The following is a 12,933-nucleotide window of genomic DNA, read 5'->3' on the forward strand; positions in this document are numbered from 1 at the left end:
CTTCTTGAGGGGTCTACTCAAGTCTCTACTTTCTTCCGGTGCCTACTTCCAGGTTTGGGAATCTCTTACTGAGAAAGAGAGTTTACTCTCTTCAGGGAAATAGCCTCTGAAATTCTCCTCACTCCTAACTCCTGTGGCAGCAGTGGGAGTGGCAGCGAGAATCAAGAAACACAATGAGGAGTGAAATTAACTGGTTAAGTTTCCTCACCTCTTATTGCTCCATCTCTCCTTCTCTCTCTCTCTTTGGTATAAGCACTTTTTCTCATTATTACTTTACCTACAGCATTTATAAACTGATGTGAAATTGTTTCATTGCTGACCCAGATTCTGGTTTTGAGTATTAAGTCTTTCCACACTCCCTATTTCTTCATATTTCACCAGAAGGATTATAAACTTATCTGAAATGGCAGAAATTCATTTTGCTTTCAATTTCTCATTCTGCGGTATGCTGCTGTAAAGCAGTACATAATGAGAAGTGAGAGAAACAACCTGGCCTGATGCCCAGCTGGGAGTAGAGCAATTCACCTAAAAAGGACTTGATGCTCCAAAAGCCAAAATCTGGGAAGAGGGTTGGAGGAGGGGGTGGGGAGATCTGGATATATTCCCACTGGTAGTAAGGAATTTGAAAGTGTATTCAGCCTGAGGTTGGGACCTCTGTTCAGCCTCTGTCAGCTTGATGCTTCATTATCTTTTCCATCTTCCCTAACCTCAGGACATTCAATTGAGGAGCAGGTGGAAAAAGCAACTGAGAAAGCAAGGCAATACCAAAAACGGTAGTAATTGGGCGGGGGGGGGGGTAGTTAAAATATTTATGTCAATCAGGTTCATTGGCTGTCATGTGAGGGTCTGAGTAGTCAGCCACATACCTGTAACTCGACATGCTGAACTTCACACCATCTTATCATGTCATCCCACCTTCAACTGTTTAGCATCCACCACTTAATCTACTCTCCTATGCTTCTTCCATGCACCGTACACTCTAATCATACCAAATTACTTTCTACTTTCCGAACATGCCACACTTTCAAGCCTCCAAGCCTTTGAACATGCTGGTCCCCTGCTTGGCATGTCCCTCCTCCACTCTTCTATACAGAAAACTCCCACGGTTTCTTCATGACTCAGGTCAAATGCAACCTTCTCTGTTATCTCCTCTGATGCCCCAGTCAGTATTAGTCACACTGTTCAAATCCTTCTTTTGTCACTTATCACAGTAGTAGTTAAGAGTACTTACTAAAAAAAAAAAAAAAAAAAAAAAAAAAGAGTACTTAACTACTGTGGTCAGAGAGACTTGAGTCTGAATCGTGGTGATGCAACTTATTCAGTGTGCCACTATGATAGCCAGCCTGCAAGACGGCCCCCAGTGGTCCCCACCTCCTGGCATTTACATCCTTATGTAGTCCCTTCCTACATTGTATCAGGGTTGGTCTATGGGACCAAGAGAAATGGTATGTCATTTGAGATATTATAAAAGACATTATGGCTTCCATCTTGGTCTCTCACTTCCTTCTTTCTCTCTTGGATTACTTGTGTTGGAGCAGGTTAGCTGCTGCAGTGGGCAGCCCTATGAAGAGGCCCACATGGCAAGGAACTAAGGTTTGCCAACAACATGTAAGTAAACTTGGAAGAAAATTCTCCAGCCTGGAGTAGAGCCTCAGATGCCTATAGGCCCAGCTAACACTGTTGGGTTTTGTTTTTTGTTTTGTTTTTAAGATTTATTTATTTATTTGAGAGAGGGAGAGTGCATCTGTGCACAAGCACATGAGAAGAGGGGCAAAGGGAAAGGGAGTGGAAGAGGGAAAGAATCCCAAGCAGACTCTGCACTAAGTGCAAAGCCCAACTCAGGGCTCAATCTCACAACGCATGAGATCATGACCTAAGCAGAAACCAAGAGTCGGATGCTCAACTGAGCCCCCCAGGCACCCCGCAGCTAACACTCTGACTGAATCCTTGTGAGAAACCCTATGCCAAAACTACCCAGCTAAGCTGCTTCTGGATTTCTCAACCACAGATACTGTCAGATAACAACGTGTTTTAAACTACTCAGTTTGGGGATCCCTGGGTGGCTCAGTGGTTTAGCGCCTGCCTTTGGCCCAGGGTGTGATCCTGGAGTCCCGGGATCGAGTCCCACGTCGGGCTCCCGGCATGGAGCCTGCTTCTCCCTCCTCCTGTGTCTCTGCCTCTCTCTCTCTCTCTATGTCTATCATAAATAAATAAATAAATAAATAAATAAATAAATAAATAAATAAATAAATCTTTAAAAAAAAAATAAATAAACTACTCAGTTTGGGGTCATTTGTACACAGCAATAGAAAACTAATACACTGGAGAAAGGATGGCAACAGGCTTGGATTTACTTATTTTTATTGTTTTTTTTTTTTTTAAGATTTTATTTATTCATGAGAGACACACAGAGAGGCTGAGACATAGGCAGAGGGAGAAGAAGCAGGCTCCATGCAGGAGCCTGACATGGGACTCAATCCTGGAACTCCAGGATCATGTCCTGAGCCGAAGGCAGACACCCAACCGCTGAGCCATCCAGGCATCTCCAGCCTCGGATTTACAATAAGAAAAGCTGAGTTCAGGTCCAGACAATGGTGCTTAGTAACAGAATAACCCTAGACAAAGCAACTCAATCTCTAGAGTCTAAGTTTCCATACCTGGAAAATGAGAAAACTGAGACTATAATAATATACTATAAGGTAAATAGCATGTCCTAAAACTAGAACATAAGATAACCAAGCTACAAATAAAGTCTGTAGTAAAACAAATCTGATCCCTAAAGTGCTGAGGTTCAGAGATATGCCTAAAACAAGCTGAAAACTTATCTAATTGGTGTTATAAAAAAAGCAGCTTTCATGGTATTTGAATTAAAATAAAGAAGTGGGGGGGGGGGAGGAAGGGGCTGGGTGGCTCAGTTGGTTAAGCAGCTGCCTTCAGCTTAAGTCATGGTCCCAGGGTTCTGGGATCAAGCCCCACATGGGGCTCTCTACTCAGCAGGGAGCCTACCTCTCCCCACATGGGGCTCTCCACTCAGCAGGGAGCCTACCTCTCCCTAGCCCCCACTCAAGCTCTCTCTCTCGCTCTCTCAAATAAATAAAATCTTTAAAAATAAATAAATAAAATAAGGAATCAGGCTTACTTCTAAACACCAGGAAAAAAAAAAAAAAGCTGCAAACAGAAAAATGCAAACTTGCAGAGTGCCTGGGCAGCTCAGTTGGTTAAGCATCTGCCTTTGGCTAAAGTCACAATCCCAGGGTCCTGGGATCAAGCCCCCATTGGGTTCCCTGCTCATTGGAGAGTCTGCTTGTCCCCCTCCCTCTGCCCCACCTCCCCAACTCATGCTCTCTCTCAAATAAATAAATAAAATCTTTTAAAAAGAAAAGAAAAATGCAAACTGCAACCTACTTACCTAAAAGTAAAGTTTGTATTATTATTTCAGATCTAGGAAACCAAGACTATATGACATGACCTGCAAGCAGTCTAAAAAGCTGGAGGTCTACTCTATTCAGAGTAAAATCTTTTATACCTCCCCAGATCTCAGACCTACCACTGGAATGAGGCACATGGACACTGGTGTTTACCAAATTGCTCTCTTGCTGAAAAAAGGGGAAGTAGCAATTCTGTTATCATACTCAATTCAGATGCTTTCTGAGGTAAAAAGGTAATATATATATTTGGGATCACACTAATGGAGCACAGCTCTTCTTGGGCATTAAAGATAAGAATGCAGAAACAGCAAAGGAGAGAAAAAGCCTTAAGGCTTAAACTTTATTGAAATACGATGATTTTCAGTTGCCTCTAGTTATGATGGCTGTGAAGAATTTCGATAATCTGATCTCCTCAGGAGGCAGGAATCTCCCAGCCAGGCCACTATACATATAATTTGCTTACCTAGAATAATTCTGACTAGGCTGCTAGGCAATATAGGCTAACAACAGACAAGAAGCTCTATTTCTCAGGCCTTTCCCTATCTTCTAAATACTGCTGACTACTTTGATACCAAAGCCCAGGGATGACTAAGTAGCTTGCTGGTATTCCACATCTTTGGATTACAGCAGTCACCCATAATCACTACTTCAGTGCATCAGCCCTGTTCTTGATGTAATGTGCCTAAAGTGATAATAAAGATATGTGCAGGGGATCCCTGGGTGGCTCAGTGGTTTGGCGCCTGCCTTTGGCCCAGGGCGCGATCCTGGAGTCCCGGGATCGAGTCCCATGTCAGGCTCCCTGCATGGAGCCTGCTTCTCCCTCCGCCTGTGTCTCTGCCTCTCTCTCTCTCTCTGTCTATCATAAATAAATAAATAAATCTTAAAAAAAAAAAAAAAAGATATGTGCAGAATCTATTTTACTTTTTCCCTCTTCTGCAAAGATGTATAAACCCAGGCCATAAAATGCTCCCTGATACTTCTCCAAACACAAATGAGTTTTTCCTGAAGTATATACAGAATCTTGTGACTATAAATTCCTATCACTCAATTCTATAAAATAGATTTGTACACATTAAGTGAACCATGGTACTTACACATACAGATCCATAGGAAACTCCTTCATCATGTGTGTTACAATAAACTCTACCATCAGGTCTGAATGGGAAAAGGAGAACAATGAAGTCAATCAGAATGAAATGCATTCCTCGCCTTTGAGTTGGAAAGAAACCTCAGTATACCTTGCACTCATGCTGAATGGCAACCACTAATCACATCTTTATTCACATGGACTGAAATTTATTTTATGTAAGGTACTTGTTGCAACACTTTTCAACACCTGCCACTTGTAAAATAACAAGAAAATTAGCTCACTCTCCTGCTTCCAGAAGTATACCTTGACCTACCAATAAATTTAGATACACAGATTTCATTACACAGATAATTTGTACCATGACACTAATGCAAAATGCCAGAGGGAAATCATATTCTGAGAACTGAGTGATGAGGCAAGCAAAGAAGAAATTATGTATCACATCCATGTAACCAAAGACTCCACTCTGAAGTTATGTCACTCTATCTCATCTCATGATCATGCTGTTTGACAGATATTGACTGAACTGGTCTATGGGACTCTGGCTCAATAGAGGCTTATTATATAGTCTTAATTGCTGTTTCTAAAATCAAGTAGATTTAGGAACTAGGGCTGACTATCCAAGTGAAATGGGATTAAGAGTTCAAATCATTCCCCTGAGGGAAATGAAGAATTCTGGGCAGACAAAATCACCTAAGACAAAACCCCCTACTGTCAGCCTCATCTCAGCTTAATTTATTCAGAGGAAATTTTGTATGTCCGAACCGTGAACTTTAAGCCTCCTGGCAAGCTGACACATCAATTTGGACCAAGAAGGGAATGAAGAATTTGGAATTTTGATCAGGAATAAGATATTTTATAAATTTAAATCATGTATCAGGCTTGGACTTAGCCATTTATGTCCCTGGAAAGATCTTTATCTTTAAACAAGAGAATTCTTTTTTTTTTTTTAAGATTTTATTTATTTATTCATGAGATACACAAAGAGAGAGGCAGAGACACAGGAAGAGGGAGGAGAAGCAGGCTCCATGCAGACAGCCCCATGCGGGACTTGATCCTGGGACTTTGAGATCACACCCTGAGAGCCAAAGGCAGATGCTCAACTGCTGAGCCACCCAGGTGTCCCAAGAGAGCTCTTTAATTGAACATTCTATTCGTTGGAGCTGCTTTACCAAACTGAATAATAAACATGGTTTCTTAGACCAGAGAAGAAACATACTAGTACCTTCTCTGAGGGAGAAGCAAATCAACCAGGATCTATCCCTCCTCCTAATCATGAAAATCTGTCACTGGCTCAGAAAAATGCCAATTTTGATGAGACTCACCCAGTACTGCACACACCAAGGGACGGCAGGGAAGGTTCTTGTCTGCTGCCTTCTTCCTGTGTCTCATAGGCTTCACACAAAAAAGAAATGAAGTTAGTAGACATCTGAACTGGCATCCAAAGGCTCATCATCACATTTTTCATGCAAATAAAATCACTACTACAGAGATGCTACCTTTTCTTTCTTTTTCTAGTGATGGGGGTAGGGTGGGGCAGGGAGGACTTGTTAAATGCTTCTCAGTTATCAATGCAGGCCTGTGACAAAAACACAATTCACAGCAAGACAACAGCTCCAAAGGGCACTGGGGCATACTACAATGGGAAAGCTGTCGCTTTTACTTTGATTTTATCTATACAAGTGACATTACTAACAACAAAAGAAGTATACTGGTATTTTTCTTTGAAAAAATAATAAAAAGAAAAGAAGAAGGTAACTGTGTAGAGGCAGCAACAGTAGCAGTTGCAAAAAAAAAAGTGAGTTCAAATATAAATCTCAACATGGTATTTTTAAATATATCTCCAAGTTTTAAGTAATTCCCTGGTATCTTCATATTCTATTTCCCCCGCTTCTCAGATAAATAAAACAGCATCTGGTCTTAACTAATCAAAGGTCATACTACATTTTGAAAACAAAAGGTTTAGGCCCATCTCCTAGTTGAAATCTACGTTACTGATACATTCTAATATTACTGCCATGGGAATATGGTTGTGGATCTTTCCATCCTGTCTTGAGTAGAGCTCTGTGACACGGAAAAAATCCCAACAACAGGCATGGGCCTGCTGAACAGCAGTTAAGCAAAAGCCCTTTAGTACAACATTCCACCCACATTTGTTCTAAATAGGATCAATTTCATCCTCCCCAATCCTGCCAACATACCAAAAATTTCCTCTAAGAAAAATCAAGAAACAAAAGTCACACCTACCATTCTGTGTAAGTTTACTCGAAAATTCATATTGTCATCATGCAAAAATGCATTGGCATACTGATCCTTAAAATAAGATATAGAGAAAAAGAAATGAGAGCCATACTTAGGAAACAGTTTATCATCTATCATACTTGCTAAAAATCCTTGCATTTTAAGAACTACTTTCAAGGACCAGTTGGAGACCAAATAGGATGAGCCTAGAGTCTTAATGTCAAACCCTACTTAAGCCATGAGATTTTAATTGGGTATAATTTCCTAGTGTGTCTCTAACTGGTCAAAAATCTCTCAGCAAATTACAAACAATAAAAAATTAAGGCATAAGGACTTGAGGCAAATGCTGAGAAGACTCTGTTTTCCTATTTTCTCTTCCTTCCCATCTGCCCAAGGAGCCTACTCTGGGACAGCTTGAAGGTTTCATCAGGGCTGCAGGATACATGTGCAGACTCCATGATTAAGAAGAAAGGTCTGCACTCTGCCGGGAATGGGATTGGCACAGCAGGAAAAAACAGCTACACAGGAAGCATGGCAGTAGGCAAGTCCCTGTCTATCTCTGGCTTTGCTGAAGACTGATGGAAAATCAAAAACCTCTCACCCATGGATCGGTAATATACATCCTGCAGCCCTTTCCCAACACCTTTTCTGAAGATCTGACATGCCTACAGACTCCAATTACTAGGAATTGTTACAATTTGTGAAAAACAACTTCTTTAAAGATTTTCTTAGAGTTTTTGAAAAGCAATTACAGCAGGCCCATTGCTAATAAGTAGCTCTTCTATAATCAGCTACCCATAACCTGGTGAAAAATAGGTCATCTTTTCACAACATAAAAAGGGAAAGGCTGAGCAAGATCTTTACTCTATGTGGACCACCTTTACTATTTTTAAGACAAAAGATCAAAGTAAGGGATAGTAAAGGGGGAAGCTAAAGCAAAAATTTAGCTCTAAACTGCCTCAAGTTCTGTCCATAATCTCAGGTATGGGCCTAGGTAATACCCTTAGGGCCCTGTGGTTTTTGTTTTGTTTTGTTTTGTTTTTCTTTTTTACACCTGTGTTGCCACCAGGTGAGCTCAGGCCTAATTCATCCAACCAAAAGAGCCTCCTTATAAAGCACATCTTATTCTTACCTTTGGGCTCTTTTCCATCACCAAAGTGCAATAAGCCCAACTTTACTCCATTTCCAATTCCCCTCTTTCCACTTTTCTACCCACTACGCCCCACAGGAAACTCGAACTCCTTTTCTCATTTTGCTAAATGCAAAAGATCCAACATGAGCAGCTTCAAAAGGGCAAGATTATTTTTCCTACAGAGGCTTAAATCTCTTATTTAAAACTCTGAAGAGCTCTGATCTTCCAGTTTGAAATCACTGCAGTTATCATAACATGATTTGTTATTAATTCATCCAGTCATCCAGACTCATTGAGCCTCTACTGTGTGCTAGACACTAAGAATATACTGGTGAAGGAACAAAATACTTGCTATCAGGCTTACATTCTAGTGGGAGGAGACAGACAATACAAAGAGGAAAGATTTTCTTTCCCAAGCTTTAGGAACCTAAAAGTTAGGAACAGGAGATGAAGGACAGAAAAAAAGATAGCACTCTGTAAGAGACTAACTAATATCAGAAGACTATTGACACCTACCTCTGCAATACATGTAAGTATAATCAGACAGAGTTTGCCACTGTGAAGCCGGTGCTCATCTGTAAAGGAAAAATAAACAAACCCTTCTCTCTGTATCATCCAAACCATGTTGGATGTTTCTATAGAGAATAAAGATGTGTATCATCAAAAAGAACATTTCTACTTTCCCCCTCACAACAAAAGTCCTGAATGAAAATCAAGGTTCTACTAGAGTAATTCTTGCTTTTCTACTAGGCAAAAGAATTCCTTAGAAGATTTTTTTCTAAAATATTCTGGCAATCTGAAGGATAGCTAATCATCTTCCTGAAAATCTAATTATTATACTGGTTCCTACTATCATGGCCCAAATCAGAGCCATGCTTCTGTACCAACCCTTTGCTTCCAAATAGTCCCTTCCTCACCCCTTCCCATCCATCAGCTGTAAGCACAACCATCTATAGCAACGTCCCACAAAATCTAGATTGGTTTTATACCTATTCACAGCAAACTAGCAGTGGAATCTGAAACAAATTAACTGAAAACCAAGGTCCAGTCTCTGTCTTCCCTTGTACTATACACACTACTTATGACCAGGAAGGCTGTGAACTCTTCATCTTATTTCTTTTCTTCCTGCCAAAGTTTTTCACTCTACAAGTATTTACTTAGTACCTACCATGTGGCAGGCACTGTGCTAGGCATTACAGATATAGCACTGAACTGAACCAAGGTCCCTGGTCTCCCAGAACTCACATTCTAGTTATCAAAAAAGAAGGTAGCCTCAGTAGCGGGGCTCTCAGCTCACACAAATGACCAAGAAAGAGCTACTCCATCACTGCCAATTACCAGAACTATCAAAGCTTATTTACTTTCCAGGATCTTTGTGGGTGAGGGGTGAAATGGAGGCAAGAAGAAGGTCATACCAGCATATCCAAAATGGACAAATGGTTACGATGCTTCAAATTAGCTTTGACAGGACCCAAATTGAAGTCCATTCTGAGAGAAGATCTATTAACAGGTTACAGTGCTATGAAAGGAGCTAATAGAACTCACCCTGACATTAACCTGCCACTTCCTCAAAGATAAAATCAACTAAAACCCAACAATTAGAAGGCATAAAGGGGGTTATAGTCCAGAAATACATTCACCTCTCCTCACAGACAGTGCAAACAGAGTAATAATATAATACTTCCCTGACATTTCCCAGAGGTTGTATCAGTGCTCTAGGCAGCCAGAAGAGAAATGCCCCAAAACTAGATTCGTAAGACTCTTCTACCTACCTCTGGCCACAGAGTTTCTCTGGCACTATCCTCCCTTTCCCCAAAAGCTGATAAACAACTCCTGTAAAAAATAAAAATAATAAAAAATAATAATAAAAAAAAAAAAGCCCGCAGCTATCTCTCCACTTCAAAAAAAAAAAAAAAAAAAGTGTTTCTGAATACAAAAATGAGGCATATTTCATTATTAACTTTTTTTAATTCAGAAAAGCACAGGAGTGCCTGGGTGCCTCAGTTGGTTAAGCATCAGCCTTCAGCTCAGGTCATGATCCCAGAAATTCCCAGGGACTCCCTCCTCGGGGGGGGGGGGGGGGGGGGGGTCTGCTTCTCTCTCTCCCCCTTTGCCACTCCCCTGTTTGTGCTCACTCTCTCTCAAATAAATAAAATCTTTTTAAAAAAGACAGAAAAAAAGAGAAGTATAAAAAAAGGACAATAAAATTAAGATTTTGGTGAATCAACTTTAAAATGTATGTATAGGTATACGTATATTTTTAAAAATACTTTTGCGTAGGGTCTATTTTTTTAAAGATTTTATCTGTTTATTTGAGAAAGAGTGAGAGAGAGAGAGAGAGAGAGAGAGAGAGAGACAGTACACAAGCAGAGGAAGTAGCAGGCAGAGGGAGAGGGAGTAGCAGACTCCCCGCTGATCAGGGAGCCCCATGCAGGGCTCAATCCCAGGACCCCAGGATTATGACCTGAGCCAAAGGTGCTTAACCAACTGAACCATCCAGCTCCCCCATCTAATGCCTATTTTATTTTTATTTTTATTTTTTTTTAAGATTTTATTTATTTATTCATGAGAGACACACAGAGAGAGGCAGAGACGCAGGCAGGCTCCTGCAGGGAGCCTGACGTGGGACTCGATCCCAGGTCTCCAGGATCTGGGCCAAAGGCGGCACTAAAACTGCTGAGCCACCGGGCTGCCCCTCTAATGTCTATTTTAAATTTTTTTTTAATTTTTATTTATTTATGATAGTCACAGAGAGAGAGAGAGAGGCAGAGACACAGGCAGAGGGAGAAGCAGGCTCCATGCACCAGGAACCTGATGTGGGATTCGATCCCGGGTCTCCAGGATCGCGCCCTGGGCCAAAGGCAGGCGCCAAACCGCTGCGCCACCCAGGGATCCCTCTAATGTCTATTTTAAAGCTGAGGAGATACTCCTCCAAGGTAACAACATCCAAGCCAGCAGAACCTCAGGAAAAAAAAAAAAAAAAAAAAAAGGCTTCAAAAGCAGAGCTAAATCAAAGAAATGACAAACAAAATTCTGCAGATTGAAGAAAAGAGGAACAACTGGGTAGGGGACACACAGGTAGTTTCAATGGCATTAATATTTTTTCAGCTGAGTGGTAGGTTCACATGTTCATCTTATTATACTTTATAACTCATGTTATTTATTATATTTACTGTAAGTTTTATAATTTAATATTTATATATATTACAAGTATCTTTTTATAGGTATCAAATGATAAATACGTAACAAAGAAGAAAAAGCTAATAATATCTGGGGTATGGGGACAGAGCAGAGCCAAGAAAAAGTTGCTTCTATTGCTCCTAAAATCAAAACGAGATCCTGTTAGGATATGCAGAAGGTCAGCGCAAGAGAGCTGGGCCAAGGTAGCTATTCAGTAGCCATTTTTTTTCTTCCCTTCCCACTCCCTCAGACGCACAGGAGCCATTATTGAAATTAATTCTTCATCTTACCTAATCTTGCCCCTTGTCATATTTAGGCCCCCTGTTGGCAAAGGACTAACTCAGCCTGAGCTTAGAGAGACAGCCTGAGACTGCTCATACTATAATTAATCTGCCCTCAATTTTGCCTTCCATTTTAGAGCTTTATATAATCATTAAAGCTAAAGGTAAATTCCAAGGGCCTCCATTCACTGTGTTCTATCAAGCAAAGCTACAAGTTCACTTGCAGGTCACATGTATGCAATCTCTCTTCTGTGGTTGCTGTGACATTTCTAGAGAAAGAAAGAGGTTATCCTCCTCCATAAAGGAAAAGCAATGGCCTCAGAAAACACAGATACACAAGAGTTTTACTATCCTCTCCTGTCAGATCTCACTTGCCAAGTCTCAGAGGTTCATCATCTCTGTAGCTCCCAATGGACCGAGATATATATACTGGATAGAATCTGCTGGGTTTCCTCTCAATCTCTTCTCACACATAGTACAAATATTCTCTTTTCCTATCACCAATTAAAAGATCACAGGAAGATCATAACCCAATGAAGAGCAGAAAACCGGAGACAATAAACTAAAACTTTTCCAACAAGCAGTCCTCTCCAGCTTCCACTCTGCATCTCTGGATGGGTACTGACACTTCTGTTTTAAGTGTTAAGGAACACTATCCCTCTCAATCTCACCTCTTCCTACTGTACTTGGTACACCAGTCCACAAATTCTCACCACAAGCTGATGCTTCCAGTTCTTGTCCTCAAAAGGGAATTCCCTGAAGAGTGCTAATCCCCCCACTTCCCACACAAAAGACTTTGCATCTACTTACCAAAATCTGCTAAAATGACTTGCTAGTTTTTGTAGAGACCAATTTTTTTTCCTGTTCTATTTTTGAAGTACTCCCCCTCCAACTCCAGGTTTTCTCAACACCACCTAATTGCCATCTGGCAGTGAGACATCACTGTTTTCCAGTAATCAGGACCATCACCCTGTATGTAGGCCCCGAAGGTTCATCCTGTCAAAACTTCAAAGTATTTAATGCCACTTCTTGATTCTAGCTAAGTAGCTGCCTGCCACACCTCCTACTTCCTGAGCCCGGAAAGTAGCATGCCTTACCTTTGGTGTCCTGCATGACAATTGAGCTATACTTCAAGAAAGTTATCAGGAGATTGCTGGTCTGTACATCTGCATCCAGTGGGAGTTCCACAGAACTTATAACTGGAATAGAACAGATGAAATGCACTTAGCCTTATAACACATTCCAGCTAACATTTCTACTACATAGCCAATTTGCTAGTAGGCCAGGTTATCACTAAATAAACTTTCTACAAAAGAGGGAGGACCAAGCACTTACCATAAAACCTTCAGCTACTGTTCCTAGACCTCTAGAGTCCTTCCTACTCCCAAGATTAAGGACAAGAAGAGCCAGTCTCCAGGAATAGTGCTTTTTTCCTAACCTCCTAAGAAGGGTCTATTGATTCCACTTCTAGCCTCAAGGAAACCAAGAGTGTTCAAGGCCCTTCTTATAGGCACTCTGATTTGTACCTAAGGGAAAGATCTGTATTGAATATAAATGAGCCTTGCTTTGATGAGTCTCCTG

The 12,933-nt window shown here is 40.9% G+C and overlaps 1 protein-coding gene across 4 annotated transcripts in view; it reads right to left on the minus strand.

The window, feature by feature from the left end:
- The window catches only part of ARMH3 (armadillo like helical domain containing 3), a 181,315-nt gene that overhangs the window by 125,098 nt on the left and 43,284 nt on the right, over nucleotides 1–12,933 (minus strand). For all 4 annotated transcript variants that reach the window (XM_038578587.1, XM_038578586.1, XM_038578588.1 and 1 more), the window contains 5 exons: nucleotides 12,450–12,551; nucleotides 8,408–8,466; nucleotides 6,766–6,831; nucleotides 5,844–5,913; nucleotides 4,523–4,583 (listed from right to left, as the gene is read on the minus strand). In XM_038578587.1, coding sequence (XP_038434515.1) covers nucleotides 4,523–4,583; nucleotides 5,844–5,913; nucleotides 6,766–6,831; nucleotides 8,408–8,466; nucleotides 12,450–12,551 — 358 coding nt within the window. The remainder of the gene's footprint in view (nucleotides 1–4,522; nucleotides 4,584–5,843; nucleotides 5,914–6,765; nucleotides 6,832–8,407; nucleotides 8,467–12,449; nucleotides 12,552–12,933) is intronic.

This window comes from Canis lupus, chromosome 28 (genome assembly GCF_011100685.1).
Source record: "Canis lupus familiaris isolate Mischka breed German Shepherd chromosome 28, alternate assembly UU_Cfam_GSD_1.0, whole genome shotgun sequence".
In the NCBI taxonomy this organism is placed as follows: Eukaryota; Metazoa; Chordata; class Mammalia; order Carnivora; family Canidae; genus Canis; species Canis lupus.